The sequence below is a fragment of the Ipomoea nil genome, unplaced genomic scaffold (genome assembly GCF_001879475.1).
Source record: "Ipomoea nil cultivar Tokyo-kokei standard unplaced genomic scaffold, Asagao_1.1 scaffold0832, whole genome shotgun sequence".
NCBI lineage: Eukaryota > Viridiplantae > Streptophyta > Magnoliopsida > Solanales > Convolvulaceae > Ipomoea > Ipomoea nil.
The window spans coordinates 31,796-49,729 of NW_017617260.1; the positions used below are offsets into that span (position 1 = coordinate 31,796).

The 17,934-nt window shown below is 45.4% G+C and overlaps 2 protein-coding genes across 2 annotated transcripts; one reads left to right on the plus strand and one right to left on the minus strand.

The window, feature by feature from the left end:
* Nucleotides 1–9,253: 9,253 nt before the first annotated feature.
* Nucleotides 9,254–9,934, minus strand: LOC109178403. Its single transcript, XM_019328025.1, has one exon. The coding sequence runs from the start codon at nt 9,932–9,934 to the stop codon at nt 9,254–9,256; it is 681 nt and encodes a 226-aa protein (XP_019183570.1).
* Nucleotides 9,935–14,855: 4,921 nt separating this feature from the next.
* On the plus strand, nt 14,856–17,771 carry LOC109178401 (E3 ubiquitin-protein ligase RMA3). Its single transcript, XM_019328021.1, has 2 exons — nt 14,856–15,071; nt 16,742–17,771. Exon 2 carries the CDS (start codon nt 16,747–16,749, stop codon nt 17,488–17,490), a length of 744 nt encoding a protein of 247 aa, XP_019183566.1. The 5' UTR covers nt 14,856–15,071; nt 16,742–16,746; the 3' UTR covers nt 17,491–17,771.
* The last annotated feature ends 163 nt before the right edge of the window (nt 17,772–17,934 follow it).

Consider the following 17,934-nt stretch of genomic DNA (forward strand, 5'->3'; position numbering starts at 1 on the left):
AGTGGTAGATGCTTCAGAGAAACGAGTCGTGTCACACGTCACACTAGAGACAGTGTTGATGGAATGAATTGAAGAAGATATTACTCTTTGAGGGCACTGCAGCAAATGAATTCTTTAAGAATAACTTGCCAACCTTGATGCGGTCATCTCCACGAGATCAAGCTTTCCAACGCAGTGTTCTCAACTCTTTAGACAGTCTGGAAAAGCAGACTTCAACTCTTCAGCAATCTGTTGAATCTGTATCAAATCGGCCTACAGCACAGCTCTACCAGAGTCCTCAACTGCTAACTCAGATTTTCAACAAGTTGTGTTGCAATCCTTGCGTAACAATGAAGAAATGATGCGTACTCTCTTGAAGACCTCTACTGAAAATCAGAATACCTTGAACAATCTTCAGACTGGCCAAGTCAACCTGTCTTGTGAACGGTTGAGCAATGTCTTTGACAATATGGCCAATCTCAGTCAATTTCAAGAAGGTCTGAAACTATCAATGGAGGACTTGAAGGAGCTACTGCTAAATCTGTCCACCTTACAACAATCCTGCAAGGAAGATGATGCCAAAAAGGGGGAAAAGAAGGACCGATGCGCTGCTGGCTCTGGAACAACAACTCATGCATCCCACCTCACTTCTTCGAGTCAACCTCTCATTGGAGGACAAAGATCCTATACAGGGACAAATCCATCATCCCAGCCTCATGCAAAATACCAAATGACTCGAACTCCTGATGGTACATGGATACCATTTGTACCTTATGACTCAACAACCTTCAATCTATTCCAAGCATGCAATATTCCACCATCCCTGTGTGGAAAGGATTGTGAATTCAGATTGGCCTACATTGATCTAAGAAACAAGGAGATCAATGAAGCAAAAGCTAAGAGGGAAAGACGAATCAATGAATTCATAAAGAACCAACAGTACGATGTGGCCAAAGCAAAAGAACTAAGAGCTCGCTAGAGCAGCTGAATACCATTTGATAGAAAGAAGTTCAGATAATGATTTGAAGAATACAGCTGTTCATCTAATGCTACAAGAATCTGGAAGAAACTTTGAGCATGGTATGAGCAGAGCAGAGCTCATACACTGGTGGAAAAGAGGAGTCATCCGAGGAGAAAACATTCTGGTGGCATTCACAAACTACATGGAATTTCAAGTTGCATCAGAGTATGCCGAATTAATTAAGGACTGTGAAGGTGTGCCTCAACGAAGAGAGAAAATCAACACCAAGTTAGATCTTCAAGATATCCAAAACTCAAGCAAGCGTTCATTGAACTTTCCAAGTATTTCTTTTTGCTTATCTTTTGTAATGAACTCGTGTTTACATAAATATATTAATCTCTCTTTAACACGAGATAATCTTTTTGTAATGATCTTTGTTTATCATTTAGAAAGTTCATGTGAAACTCAAACTATCAGGTCATTTTTAAATGAAACTATTTTTCTTAAATTGATTCGGCCTCTTAGTTAGGGTATAGGTTTTGCCATCATCAGAAAGAGAGAAATTGTTAGGAATGTTTCTGTAATTAGATTTTGATGATACGAAGTTTAGGATCTTAGAACCCCCTCCCAACAATTTTGTGTTTGATTGAACCCGAGTCACCTAAAACAATCGACTCGAGGCAGCCATTCTCCGAAGACTAGACGAATCCTTTGAAGAACAAGAATATTAGCAACATCAGCAGAGGATGAATCAAGATGAAGAAGAAGACTTGAAGATCATGAATGACAAGAGGTTGGAAGAGACCGAGTCATGGAAGGGTTCACCTGTTTTTTTTTTTTTTTTTTTTTTTTTTTTTTTTTTTTTTTTTAACCAGACTTGATGAATGACTAGTAAGGACAACTAGTCATAAGTGCATGAGATATGAAGAACTAAACCTAAGACATCCTTTGAGATGAATAGTTCTTTATCTCGGGCAAGGGATATTTGTTTAGGACAAAGTAAGTCCTAGGAACAAATGTCTAGATCAACTCATCATTAAATGCCTTGTCCTGTTGTGCAGTGATAAGTGACAAAACCGATCAGCACACAATATGGACCAACGACTATTTTGCACTGACAAGTCACGTGCACTCTTTGCCCCAAGGTTCTTACTCACTAGACAATAGGGTGATCTGAAATTTGTTTTACCTCCAACGGAACAAATTTCACCCCTATAAATAGCCTTCTCCGTCAAAGAAGATTATTATCCAAGTATCTATCAAAAAGGCTATCTGCATATAAATTTCCAGTATCAATACATCAAGTGAGAGAGAAAAGCAAAAACTCTACTATCCAGATTCAGAGAAAGCTTGAGCTAGTTCATCATTCACATACAGTTCTTCTCAGGCTCCTCAGTTGGAAGAAAAAGAATGATATATCTTTTTCTCTACGTGAAAAGTAGACAGAGGCGAAGTAGACTAAGTGGAAGTCAAAAAATCTTAGACTAAAGATTGTGTCTAGCTCGTGAACAAAGAGAAATCTTGGAGCGGATTTGTACTAAAGGGGATGGTGCAAACCTTCACGAGTTGTGAAGAAAAGTGGAGTAGGCTTAGTTAACAGCCGAACCACTATAAAATCTCTCTCTCTCTCTCTCTCCCCCCCCCCTCTCTCCCCCCCCCCCCCTCTCTCTCTCTCTCTCTCTCTCTCTCTCTCTCTCTCTCTCTCTCTCTCTCTTACTTTACTTCAAGCATTGCATTCATTCATTTTATCTCACTACATGCAAAACTAACTTTTTACAAGAAACGATTCGTGCAAAGAAAAGCTTAAAATAATTTCCGATGTGCATAAGCTCTCTTAGTTTAACGAATCGTCAAGAAATCGGACTTGACGGATCGTGAGTGTTTTTAAAAATAGATTCGTCCTCATAACCCTTCGGGACCAACAACTATGTAAGTCGCTCCAAGGTGCCGAGCTCAGATATTCACCCAAGAAGCTAAGCCACTATTTTCTGGCTCACCTGGTACATGTTTTCATAAATCAGCCTCTAGACTCAGTGCTACGGCCTGCGGGCATTGGGATCGGCCAACATGCTAGTGAGGTGGTCTATGCACCTTAGCCACTTAGCCAGTATGATCTAATTCAAGCCAAGGCCATCCATCGAGGGGTGGACACTTGTCGATTTCATAGTCGAGTGTACCGCTTGGGAGGCTACAGAGCATGCTCGAAATGAGGAGGAGGAGTGGTAGACCCTATCAACAGACAGGTCCTCAAGCACCAAATGTCAAACAACGAGGCTGAATATGAGGCCCTTCTAAGAAGCATCCAGCTCGAGCACTAAATATCAGGGCTGAGAAGCTGAGAATAAGATGTGACTCTAGTGTTGGAATAATTGTTGAACATATGCTACGAATATGTTAGAGTGTATTAAAAACATACAATATAAAATTCAACATGAGCTTTGGTCAAATAATTAGTCCAACTAAATACATAGCATTCAAAGTTGAACATCCAAGATTACAAATAAGGAACCTTGAAAATCATTTTCTTGCATTTTTAAAAAAAGAAAAAAATTTAGGTTAAGTTTTTTTCTTTACTTTTTTTTTCGTTTAATTAAATCTTCTTTTGATTTTTTGGAAGTTGGAACAAGATTCAATATTTCAATTATGCTATTTCATTATTGGGATTGATTTAGGTCATTATGATATTAATATTTTTTGTCTATATTTCTATAATGGTACAATTGTACATTACATTACAAATAGTGTACTATTATTTTTTTTATCAGACAAAATTGTTCTTACATCATTGTCCAAAGAATTGACAATGTTGACACCCCACTGGTTCCAATTGAACAAGTTTACACATCATTCTTAGAATTTTATCAATGCATTGAAACTTCTAAAGAAATTTGTAAGTTAGTTTTTACTATATCATTATAACAATATCTATTGTAACCATATATTTCGAATCATTTATCATCATCCTCTATTGACAACAATTATAGCAAATTGTTATAGATAAACTCTCAAAATAATTTGCATCAACAACAAATGGAAATAAAAAAAAATCAATGACTTCATTGTTATGGATGAAAAGTAAGTACTACATCTATCACTCTTATTAAATTAAAAAATAAATTAGTAATTGCAACAAAAAATATTGCATATGCATTTCTTTAATTTAGAATTAGATGTCTACAATTCCTTTATTCAAAAAAAATTATTCATTATCAAAAAATTTTAAAATAGACATAATTTCATTAGTTATATTGTCTTTATTTTCTACGCAAAGATTCCTTACCTTCAAATTAATTAATTAATTATATTCACTAAATTGTCCATTGTCTTATTTTTACACTATATTAGATTTTAATTAAATATCAAAGTTATAACACAAAATAATGTTATATATTTATTTACCGAGTGGTTTATTAATACCATGGAAAAAAATTTAAAAAAAAAAAACAGTTTGAAGTCAATCATATTAATTAACTACTTGTATTTCAAAAATATTAATTAACTACTTGGGAAGGATTTGTTGACTAAGAGGATATTCAAATGACCCAAGAAATTTAAGCGAGAAACTACCATGTAATATCTTTGGACTACCTCACAATTGTTCACTTTAAAGATAAAATCATTTTTTTTATTAAGACGATTTAAAATGTATAAAATTTTACTACCTTATCTAATCTTATTCCTTAAATAAACTAGGAATTTCTCTATCTATAAGAACTCATTCAACAATAATGGTTGAACCAAAAGTATCTCAAGCATAACACATAAAAGATTGGTATGCTTTTATATTGATAATAATATGTAAATGGTAATTAGATCATTATCTTACGTAGCTACATTTAAAATTCATTATTAAAAATGTCAATGTAGCGTAATAGAACATCGTGACACACTTGATTCATTGAAAGATGCCAAGACTATACTAATGCTGCAATTAATCTTGCAAATTCAAAAAATGAAGGAATTTCAAAAATAGCCGCCGTTGTAGCATTCATTGGTTGTGTATGTAAAATACTTATTGTGCATCTAATGTGGTAAATCCTCTCGGGTATACGGATATGAGTAGAAATTATAGTATAGTAGCTCGGGTAGTTAAGACCGAGGGTCGAAGGGTCTCGAGCTTGTGTAAATACTCTAGATACACATGTCGGGAGGTCGGCATGTGTGACACGTGTTTCTCATGCACTCCGTGGCCTCGAAGTCTGAATGAGCAGCGCCCACGTGCGATCGAGTAAATGACTGACCTATAGCACGCGTGCTCGGGTCGAAGGTTATATATATATATATATATTTTGTCTTTTAGTACATATCATATTGGCTCGGGGAACCCAAGCCAAGCAGCCGGGTCGAGACCGAGCCTAAAGGTCTTTGAGCAGAGTCTCATTAAGCTAAAGAGCCTTGCCTTCAGGTCGGGCCGGGTGAATCCCCACGAGGTTGGACGCAATCGAAAAATGCCCCTCTCTACGCATGGGGTCGAATCCGATCTGGTGTATAATACATAGTAGTATGTATATCTAGGGAATATTTCCTATCAAGTAGCCCCCTAGTCCGTACCCCGAGACATATAAGCGTTTTGAGGGGCACGGGTTATAAAATTTGACTAAAATTCAACGTCTAAAGGTTTTTAGCCAGGCTGAGATTGTGTGTAGCACCGGTCTACAGTGTACCATGCAAACCACTACCCTAGCCAATTCGTTGGCCACGTGTTACACTAGGGATCCGTTTCGAATTTTTGCATTTTCCCGCCTCATTTGTCTATAAATAAGTCAGCTTAGAGGGTCAAATTAACACCATTCTCACTTGCCATCCTGAGAGCTTCCCGAGTTGACTAGTGAAACTATTCAAGATCCAATCCTACGATCAAGCTTTCTAAACACACCGTTCTCACTAGTGAGTTCCCCTTTTAGTTCTTGTATTTGATATCGGTTCTTGCTTTGCATAATGTTTTCTCTTCTTAGTTATGCTAAACCTTCTCCCCTCCGTCTTCCTCATAGACATGGGGGTGGTTTCCTCATTATCCAATCAAAATAGTTGACATACAGCATCTTCAACCTGCCCGACAATAATTGATGGAATTAATTAAACCGGGGGTCCGACTTAATTAACCCGAATAAGAATACGGATAATAAATAAGTAATGCGAACGTTATAGCAAAGGCCGTGAGACCGTAGATTGTATTAAATACCGTAGAATTAGCTATTACAGTAGTATTTCAGGGGCAGAGTATGTAAGAACAGTAGATCGTAGATAGCCTGCATTAATGAGACAAGGTGGGGGGTTTTATACAACCCCCACCTCTAACCGCCACCCCTTAAGGCGGGGGGTGGTTGGATCCGAGTTGACCGCGCCCGGTCTCGCGACCGGACCGCGCTGCGGGGGCCAGGCCGAGCTCATCATGGGCCCGGGCCGGGCCCATGTGGAGGTCGGCCCGGCCTCCTGGAGAGGCCGGCTTGGCCTCCAACATGGCCCGTGCGGGGGCCACGTGGTGAGGCCTCGACCGGGGCGGGTACGTGGTGCCGCCCCGGGACCCGTTCTTGCTTCGCGCCCCCGGGTCGGTTTCGGGTCGATTCCCAATATATCCGTCATCAGTCCCCCACTCTCCGAGCTGCGAGTAATCATCAGTGAAGGAGAGTAGATGCTCCGGCCGACCCCCCAAAATGCCGACCCCGAGATGTCCGCGTCCCAGCCTTATAGGTGACGTCAAAGTGCACTTCTTGTGATAATGATGAGAACTCCATCCGGACCATGACTCCTTCATCTGCTAGGACACATACGCACCACCGCGTTTCTGCCATGTCACTCTGTCACGGCGCCGGCGCGATGGCGTCGCCGTGACGCTGCCACGGGGGTGGCCTGCAGGCCGCGCCTCCGTGGCCCCCCGGCCGACCTCCCGAGTTCAAGCCACGCCGGGGTCGGCCTTGGCGACGGTCGTCCCCCTCTGCCGGGGTCGCGCCATCCTCTGGCGCCGAGGTCGCACCGGCCTCGCCCGCCGAGGCCCTGCCGACCCCGGGGTCGGCCGACCTCGACCTCGGCTTAGGGCCGAGGTCCTCCAAACTGTCCCTGATTTTTTTTTTCGAGCCTAAGCACTCGGGCTCCTTCGTCGGGGTTGGTACACGAGGTCCGGCCTCGTGCCCCCTTAGGGTGCGATAGCCGCTCCGTCCTGGCTCGTTCAAGCCTAGGCACTCGGGCTCCTCCGTCGGGGTTGGTACGCGAGGTCCGGCCTCGTGCCCCCTTAGGGTACTTCAGCCGCTCAAGCTAAGTCCTTCCGGACTACGCCACCGGGCTCTTCCGTCGGGGTTGGTACGCGAGGTCGGACCTCGTGCACCCTTAGGGTGCGCCTAACCACTTGGGCCCAGTCCTATCGGACCATGCCACCGGGCTCCTCCGTCGGGGTTGGTACGCGAGGTTAGACCTCGTTCCCCCTTAGGGTGCGCGTTAGCCGCTCGGGCCAAGTCCTTTCGGACTGTGCCACCGGGCTCTTCCGTCGGGGTTGGTACGCGAGGTCGGCCCTCGTGCCCCCTTAGTGTGCGTCCTCCGTCGGGGTTGGTACGCGAGGTCGGACCTCGTGCCCCCTTAGGGTCCGCGGGGGGAGGTCATGAGTATGCACTCGTTCCCCCTTTGTTTCATGATTTTTTTTAAAATTTTTTTTTTCGAGCCTAAGCACTCGGGCTCCTCCGTCGGGGTTGGTACGCGAGGTCCGACCTCGTGCCCCCTTAGGGTTCGAAAGCCGCTCCGTCCTGGCTCGTTCAAGCCTAGGCACTCGGGCTCCTCCGTCGGGGTTGGTACGCGAGGTCCGGCCTCGTGCCCCTTAGGGTACTTCAGCCGCTCAAGCTAAGTCCTTTCGGACTACGCCACCGGGCTCTTCCGTCGGGGTTGGTACCATGCCACCGGGCTCCTCCGTCGGGGTTGGTACGCGAGGTCGGCCCTCGTGCCCCCTTAGTGTGCGTCCTCCGTCGGGGTTGGTACGCGAGGTCGGACCTCGTGCCCCCTTAGGGTCCGCGAGGGGAGGTCTTGAGTGAGCACTCGTTCCCCCTTTGTTTCATGATTATTTTTAAAAAAAAAAAAAATTTTAATTTTTTTTTTTGGAGAACCAACTTCGTAACAAGGGTCCTTCTCACAACGTGTTTCGTGACATGAAACTTTATTCCGCTTATTGTCGTTCACTAAGACATTATTGGGGGAGGGGAATGGTCCTCCTCCTAGGATAGCAATGCCAAGATCCACCTCTTACGTGGCCGTCCTGGTGTGGACCTGGAGGTCCTTCTGACCAATTTGGCGGCACGCCTTCAAGTAGCAGATGCGGCTCACCTTTTGGTCCCCTCGGGCGACCCCGACCCCGGTCGCTGTTGGGAATTTGAGGCACAGGTGTTCCATGGAAATCACGCACCTGAGGTCCTCAAGGGCGGGTCGGCCGAGAATGATGTTGTGGGCGCAGTTGATTTTGATGACTACGAACTCGACCTCCCACCTCTTGGTGTAAGGTGGGGTGCCTATCTCCACCTCCAAAGTGATCGATCCCTTTATCTCGATTGAGTCCCCCGTGAACCCGGATAGGGGGGTTCGTACCTGCTCCAGCTGCCCTCTTGAGAATCCCAGCTAGGTGTATGTGTCGTGGTACATGACGTTGACCGAGCTACCCGTGTCCACGAGCACCCGGTGCACCACCACGTTGTTGATGTCCAGCTTGACCACCAAGGCGTCCCGGTGGGGGAAGGGCCCGTCAGGTAGGTCAGCGTTGGTGAACGTGATGGACTCCCTCTTTGTTTTTTTCTCGTGGGGTGTTCGTGTGACCTCCCCCACGTACAAGCTTCACGCCCACCTCTTCCGCTCAGCTGGCGAGTCCCCTCCCTCGGCCCCCCCGAAGATGACGTAGATGGTACATTTCCTCGGGGGCTGGGAGTCCTCTGTCGTCTTCTCCTCCTCCTCGGAGATGTTGTCGTGGTGGTCCCTCTTACGGGGAGCCAAGGTGGATGGCGCCTTGCCACCCCCCTTCCTCCATACATTGCCTTGCTTCTGGCCCTACGCCTGGCCTTGCGCCTGGCCGGGCTTCTTAATGAAATGGCCGAGGTAACCCATTTGGATGAGCTCCTCGATTTGTCTCTTTAAGAGGATGCATTCGTCTGTATCGTGCCCCTTCTGCCGGTGGAACCTGCAGTACTTGTTGGGGTCCCCCCTCGCCGATATCTTCATGCACTCCTCCTTCGGGAATACCACGATTCCCTGGTCCTCCGCGTGCGCCAAGATGGTACCCACAGGTTGTGTCAGCGGGGTGAGATAGCGTGTGGGGTTCAGCCTGGGCCCCTCAGCGTACTCACGTCAGTGTGGCCGCGGCGCCTTGCGCTCCTCCTGGGGTGCCTTGTCTTTTCGACCTCTTCCTTCCTCCTGCTCCTTCTTCCTCTTCTCGGCAGCCTCGGCGTCAGCGTACCTTGCTGCCTTGTCCATCAGGTCGGTATAGGTCCTGGGGGGGTACCTGATGAGGTCCTGGTGAAAAGCGCCTGACCTCAAGTTGTTTCGAAAAATCACCATGGCCAACTTCCCATCAAAGTTGGCGACCCCCATGGCCTTTTTCTTCCACTTGCTGAGGTACTCGGCTAGTGACTCTGAGCTCCCCTGCTTCAAATCACACAGGTCGGCAATTTGCTTCTTCCGCTGTATGCTGGTGGCGAAATGGGATATGAACTGCCGGGTGAGGTCCGCGAAGGTGGAGATGGACCCCGCTGGGAGGGATCCGAACCAATCATGCGCCTGCCCGTCCAGGGTGGCGAAGAACCCCCTACACAGGAAGGCGTCTGTTGCATCGGTGATCATCATGGCGGCTCTGTACCTGGTCAGGTGTGCCCGCAGGTCCGTGGTCCCCGAGTACACCTTGATGGTGGGAAAACGAAAATCTCGAGGTAAGGGCTCCTCCATGATGGTGTTCGCGAATGGGGAGTCCAGCACATCCTGGGGCTCCGGAGACCCGTCCCTCTCATCGATCTTCTTCTGGAGCTCGTCCATCCTCCTCCGAAGATGCTCGACCTCTTCCAGATGGGAGCTCGGAGCTCTAACATTCGTTTCACCCGATCGTTCGACCCGGGAGGCCTGCTCACGTCGCGGGTGGGGTCGGGGGACCCGCCCTGCGAACCCACGCGAGGCTGCCTCGTGTCGCGGCTGGGCGCGGGGCCCATGGATCGGCGACCTTCGAGTGACCGATTCTTGTCGCAGTGGCCGGCGGGAGCATGATTCCGCCGCCGGTGGCCCGTTGGCCGGTCTCGGACCCAGCCTGTCCCGGGCCGACACGTGATCGCCCAACCTCTCTAGGGCGGGCCTGGTTTGGGTTGGTGCTCTTCCATTGCCGTCGCGCTGGCGGTCTCGGCGGGAGTTCCCTCCTCCCCGCCTCTCCGATGGTCGAGGCGAGTTGACCTCCCCCTGGGTGATAGGTGCCTGGGGTGGCCGGGTGCTTGGACCGCTACGCCCCCGGGTGGGAGGAGGTGGTGGTGACGCCGGAGCCCCTCGGGTGGCGCCTAGGTCGGCTTGTTCCTCTGCCAGAAGGCCCGCCGCGACGCGTGCCAACGCCGTGGAGGCTTGTTCAAAGACCGCCACCCCCTCCTAGATGAGTGCGCGAGCCGGAGCGGGGGCGACAGGGGGTGGTGGCGGTCCACCACTGCTACAGTGGTTGGTGAGCTGGGCCCTCAGATCTTCCCCCGACCTGGTGGAGGCGTCCGGTTGGATGCTGGGGGCGGGGGCCCCGTTGGGACCGTTCCCGTTCGCGACGAGCTGGGTGCCGCGGGAACCGTTGGCTGGCCTCGGACCCAGCCTGTCCCGGGCCGACACGTGATCGCCCAACCTCTCCAGGGCGGGCCTGGTTTAGGTTGGTTCCCTTCCATCGCCGTCACGCTGGCGGTCTCGGCGGGAGTCCCCTCCTTCCCGCCTCTCTGATGGTCGAGGCGAGTTGACCTCCCCCTGGGTGATAGGTGCCTGGGGTGGCCGGGTGCTTGGACCGCTGCGCCCCCGGGTGGGAGGAGGTGGAGGTGACGCCGGCGCCCCTCGGGTGGCGCCTATGTCGGCTTGTTCCTCTGCCCGAAGGCTCGCCGCGACACGCGCCAACGCTGTGGAGGCTTGTTCAAAGACCGCCACCTCCTCCTGGATGAGTGCGCGAGCCGGAGCGGGGGCGACATGGGGTGGTGACGGTGCACCACTGCCACGGTGGTTGGTGAGCTAGGCCCTTAGATCTTCCCCCGACCTGGTGGAGGCGGCCGATTAGATGCTGGGGGCGGGGGCCCCGTTGGGACCGTTCCTGTTCGCGACGAGCTGGGTGCCGCGGGAACCATTGGTATGACGAGAGCTGGATCTCGATCTTGCCATCGCTGTGGATGAACGATAGTGGGGAGAGCGCTTAAGCTTGTACAACAGCTCTCAAGAAGAGCACCAATGATGGAATTAATTAAATCGGGGGTCCGACTTAATTAACCCGAATAAGAATACAGATAATAAATAAGTAATACGAACGTTATAGCAAACGCCGTGAGACCGTAGATTGTATTAAATGCCGTAGAATTGGCTATTACAGTAGTATTTCAGGACAGAGTATGTAAGAACAGTAGATCGTAGATAGCCTGCCTTAATGAGACAAGGTGGGGGGTTTTTATACTACCCCCACCCCTAACCGCCACCTCCTAAGGCGGGGGGTGATTGGATCCGAGTTGACCGTGCCCGGCCTCGCGACCGGGCCGCGCTGCGGGGGCCGGGCCGAGCTCATCATGGGCCCGGGCCGGGCCCATGTGGAGGTCGGCCCGGCCTCCTGGAGAGGCCGGCCTGGCCTCCAACGTGGCTCGTGCGGGGGCCACGTGGCGAGGCCTCGGCCGGGGCGGGTACGTGGCGCCGCCCCGGGACCCGTTCTTGCTTCGCGCCCTCGGGTCGGTTCGGGTCGATTCCCAATATATCCGTCAATAATAAAGGTTGGAAAAATCGCTTCTACAATCTGTAATATTATATAAGTGATGCCTTTCAGTTCCTAACATTTGGAGCTCCCAATTTAGGCAACACATCTACCCAGCTCTGACCAGAATCATGACTACTCACGCCGAGGCGATTTCCTCCAAATTCTACGAAGAATACGCAACAACTAACCTCCAAGAACTTCGGTATGATTTGGAAAATAAATACATACCCATGACCAAGGAGGTTACCATCGTAGTGCCTCCCAGAACAGCCAAGCCGACCTCATGAGGTCCTTGTGTTTAGATCTTATTCTTCTTAAGTTGAGTGACGCATAGTTTTGAATTTTATTATTATCTCTAACTCTCGATACTCAGTTTTGCAGAGATGGGCTTAGACGAGGCGTTTGAGGCTGCCACCACCCAAGCTTCCCACACCAAGGTCGCCTTGGGTGGGAAGAAGTCGATAGCAGCGACTACTTCGGCCCCCATCCCCTCCGCTTTACCGCTGACAACGGTGGTACAAATGAGCTCTAGGTCGGACCTCGCTATAACCCGGGCATACATCAAGAGCGGTAAGGAAAAGGCTACCGACGGCGACGACGAGGCCCGATAAAAAGGCCTAAGGGGTTGGTCTCACCCGACCACACTCTAATTATAGATGTCTTCCTGTCCGAATCTGAGCCTGCGTCACTCTTGGACAAAATCTGCTCCTACATGTTGGCCCCCGATAATACTTCTGAATGGTCGACCAACCGGGTCGGCGAGTAGGGACCTAAAGAAATCATATTGGTAACCTCTTGCCCGAACCTTTCCCTTCATAACTTTTCCCGTAAGTCACGCGCACACTGTTTGTTTGTAGCTGAGTAGAACCTTAGCCAATCTCTTTTTCCGGGCTAAGGGCACCAAACAGGCACACCAGAAAGACAGGGAGGGCCTCGCTTAGAAAGATTCCAAGGAGTCACGCGCACACTGTTTGTTTGTAGCTGAGTAGAACCTTAGCCAGTTTCTTTTTCCGGGCTAAGGGCACCAAACAGGCACACCAGAAAGACAGGGAGGGCCTCGCTTAGAAAGATTCCAAGGTTCACAATCTGGAGGGAAAAGTCATGAAGCTTGAGAAGAGGGTCGAAACGACTGTGTTAGACGATAATGCCTCTATAGAGAAGAAAATATTATGGTGGATGGATGCATGTGCATGGCAATAATGGTGGAAAAGATAACGGAAGTTATAACGATAGGGGTATATTTGTCAAAAATAATGTATAGTACAACTCTTATAGCATAATGTATAAAAAGACGTAATGGAAAAAATAGACATAAATGAAGGGTATAACCTTCATTTACACTTATTAGTTTTTAGATAGATATGATAGTGTAGAGGCAATTATAGGCCCTCTTTGGCCGAGCTTATTTAGGAGCTTATAGCTTATTTTAAACTACTAATAAGCTATAAGTTCTGTTTGGTAATGTTTCCAAAATAAGCTAGTAGCTTCCTAATTTTTTTTTCCATCTTTATCCTTAATATTTTAAATAAATGACATCCTTTACCCCTCTCAATTAAAATCATTTTTGGCATTTTCTCTTCTCCATCTTTATTCACCCTCTTAAGCAACTCTTCACCCCAAGCAACTCCTTAACGTTGCAACTCCTTATGGAATGCTCATGATTATGCTAATAGCTTCATTTTAAAATGTTAAATTTTAATAGGTAAACAAACCTATTTAAATTTAAAACTATTTAAAGTTTATTAAGATGTCATTTTTAGTCTTTTTATATTCATCAGCTTATCAAAAAGCAAATTTTACCAGACTCTCTTAAGCATAATCAGCTAGCTTAACAGCTCTTTAATTTTCAGCTTATAGCTTATAACTTTTCAGCTTTCAGCTACCATTTCAGCTAGGTTTACCAAACATATCTTATACCATGCTTTGTTTAATTTTTAGTTCATATTTTCTCTTTTTTTTTTTTTAATCACATTATATGAAATTTTAAAAATAAATAGCAAAATAGTGAAATATTGGATAATCATATGAATCAATAAAATATAAAATATTTTTTTTATTCTTACCGCAAATATTAAAAGTTTGAATTTGAAATAGATTTCTTGTGTGTAGAAGTGTCTAGTTTGTTGTCAAGACTCAAAATTAGATTGATTCAATTTACCTTCTTATTTATAATTTTGACAGTGATAGTGATATTGTCGATAAATTCAAAGAACCTAAATTATAAAAATAAATAAAAAATATACCACGTACGAGGCAAGTCCACCATGTTTACGCACCCCAAAAAAAGTTTTTTTTTTTTAAAAAAAAAAGAAAGAAAAAAATAACATTTTCCTTATAATAGTTAATAGAGTTAATACCTAAAGTGGTCCCTCGACTATGCCATAATTACTAATTTGGTCCTCAACTACCATTCTTACCCAATTAAGTCCTCAACTATGTAACTTTTACTCAATTAAGTCTTCAACTATACAATTCTTACCCAATTTAGTTCTCAATTATACAATTCTTACCCAATTTAGTCCTCTGTATTAATTTGACTGTTTGTTGACTGTCAAAAGTCGGGATAAAATTATAATTTTACAAGATTTCTCCTTCCTCTCCATTTAGCAGCGCCAAACCATGCAACAATACACTCCGATCAGATTTCGATCATCAAAAAATCGTTGGAAATCAAATTCATGGGCTATCCGATGCATAACCACTACTTCGATACTGACAGGTTTAGAACCCAACCGGAGCTTATTGCTACATGGTTTGGCGCTGCTAAATGAGGAGGAAGGAGAAAACTTGTAAAATTACAACTTTATTTCCACTTTTGACAGTCAACAAACAGTCAAATTGACAAAGGACTAAATTGGATAAAAATTGTATAGTTGAGGACTTCACTGGGTAAGAATGATAGTCGAGGATCAAATTGGTAATTACGACATAATCGATGGACTATTTTGGGTATTAACTCTAGTAATACATACGGTAACGCCGTAACGGTACCCTTGGTTTTGTTTTTCTTCTTCTTCTTCTCCTCTATTAATTCCGTCTCCCCCAATACTTAACCTCCTCCTCTGTCTCCGCCGCATTCTCTCACTGTCCAAATTATTACTCTCTCTCTAGATTCGCCATTTATATCTCCGTCCTCCGAAGAGTCACCCGCCGGAGTTCCGAGCGCCCTGATTTTTCTATACTGGTAGTTTTCTCAATTGATTTCGCGTAGCGGTATGTTCTTCAATTCTTCTCTTATTTTTCATCTATGCGTCATATGTTCTCTCTTTTGCCGTTGAATTTCTAGGGAATGTGATGTGTTGTTGGTGAATTTACCGATATTGCTTCGGATAATTGGGTGCTTTCGTTGCTTTTGCCTTTCCTTTTTCTGAGTTTAGTGAAATGTTCGAAATAGATATAAATGTTTGAGCTAAATGGCATGTAGAATTGTAACATGTTTTTAATTTCTTTAAAATTTCTTATGCTGTAATTATTGTATTCAACATTACTACACCAAGAACTGGAAGCTAATCTACTGAACCAAAATTCTGCAAATAGGGAAATAGGTGTTAGAAAAAAAATCCCTTTATGGATCTCTAGTGTGATTGAAAATCAATGTGGTTATTGCCACGACCCCTTTATGTTTATGTAGCTTTAGAATCTTGATCTTGGCCTTCATTTTGACATTCTTTAATAGAGTTTTTTGCACTTTTTGTTCCGCGACTATAGTAGTGACATTATAAGGATTTATCTGCGACTTTCAAACCTGTTAATTTCAGTCCACGACTATTGTTTTTGTTGCAAAAATGGTCCTTCCGGCCAATTTTCCGTCAAGATCCTACCGGAGAAAAAATTCTCCATTTCAAGCAGGGATAAAATAGACATTTACATTGACCTTGCAATCTCGGATCGATGTTGACCTCTTATTCTGACCAAAATGCGAAAAAATCAAACATAAAAAAAAAACCAATTGACCGAGACGAACCCTAATCGGCTCTCATCTCATCAACCCATCTACAAACAAGAGGAAAACATAGATTGCCATCTTCAACACGTCATCCATTGCCGATCTTCATCTTCTTTATTTTGAAGGAAAACATAATGGCTACATCGTTGATTAGATGAGAGCATATTAGGGTTCATCTATGGCAATTGGGTTTTTTTATGTTTGATTTTTTTGCACTTTGGTCAGAATAAGAGGTCAATAGCGGTCCGAGATTGCAAGGTCAATGTAAATGTCTATTTTATCCCTGCTTGAAATGGAGAATTTTTTCTCCGGTGAGATTTTTTACGGAAAATTGGCCGGAAGGGCCATTTTGCAACAAAAACAATAGTCGTGGATTGAAATTGTAAGGTTTGAAAGTCAAGGATCAATCCTGATAGTGCCACTATAGTCGTGGGACCAAAAGTGCAAAAAACTCTTTTTTAATATATGGTTTATTGCACATTGTATTCCATAAGGCTAAATGTCTGTTTGTGGACCTAAAGGTTTAAATTTTATGTCAGCTTTGGTAATCAGAAACATTATGCCCATTGGTAGTTAATGAAACTGGAGAATGACATATGATGGGAACAGCTCTTGATTTAGATACTGAGTTCCGTAATTATAGTTATGCTCAGGGATATTAACATTAAAAATGACTGCTGATGGTGTCTTGATGCATTATTTATAATCCAAATGCCGACATCTCTGATACTAGGCTTACATTATCCCAAAGCTGATAGAGTTGCATCTAGGATAAGTTAGCTAAGGGTTTTGTGTTATTTGTGGAATTCTTTAATATGAGATGCTTAACATTGCCATGAACACACACAATAATGTTTCTTGTGTACTGTGTGCACTTTCAAATTGTGAGTTGAGACAATGTTTGCTAGGGAATGTCACTTTTTCTCCATTTGAACAGATCTCATGGCATTTGATACTGACGGGAGTGATGGGGCTGTTTCCATTAGTAAACAGAAAAAGAGTGAAAATTCAGCTCCAACAATGGGATTACAAAATGCTACTGGCTGTTTTGATTGCAACATATGTTTTGAGTCGGCACATGATCCTGTGGTTACACTTTGTGGCCACTTGTACTGCTGGCCTTGCATTTACAAGTGGCTCCATATCCAGGACACCTCCCTTGAATCAGAAGAGCAACCTCAGTGTCCTGTTTGTAAGGCTTATATCTCAAACACCTCGTTGGTCCCTCTCTATGGCCGTGGTTCATCATCATCAGACTATGAATCCAAGAAGCTTGAACTGGAGTTCTCCATACCTCAAAGGCCACCAGCTCTCAGCATGAACACGCCACCGCCAAATTCACGACCACATCAGCAACTTCCGCCCAATGCTTTACACCAACCACCACCACTGTTCCATCACCAACAATACTTCCCTCAAGCCTTTGGCGGCTATGCATCAATTGGACCTTCTAGCTTCGGGGGCACAGCAGTTACCAGTTTCTTCAGCCCCACTGTTGGTATGTTTGGAGAAATGTTCTTTGCAAGGATGTTCGGTAGCACTGACACAACTGTATTTGCTTACCCAAGTGTCTCAGCTGCCGGTGGCCCTAGAATGAGAAGGCAAGAAATGCAGGTGGAGAAGTCTCTTAACAGATTATCCATCTTCCTCTTATGCTGCTTAATTCTATGCCTTCTCCTATTCTAAATTTCAATTTTGCCTTGTATAGTTGTATCAATTATGTGACTGCTTCCAAACAGTCAAGGATATAGATATTAGCCAAATACTCAGCTATTCAAGACGTGTTATAGCCGTGTCCTAGCTATTGGCTTTCATTGCCATGACGTTCTTCTCACTTTGACTGTTTGATGGCCTCGAGCTTGTCTTGTGCCACGTTATTATTATCTACATGTTTCAAACTCGGGTGCAATTTGAAATGCACAGTTTGCAGCTATTGATTGTGTTCTAGTCTTCTTTCTCTATTGTCATCTTTTGAGTTCTGATCAAGATTGCCCTGTTTTTTCATGATTCTGTTGTTCCGCTGCCTTATACCTAGTTTGCATTGTGTTTACTTGATATGGTCAGGCACTCAGGCTATGACTTGGTGAAAGTTGTGGAAGTGTGATAAATTTCTCACTTTTGTCAAGATTC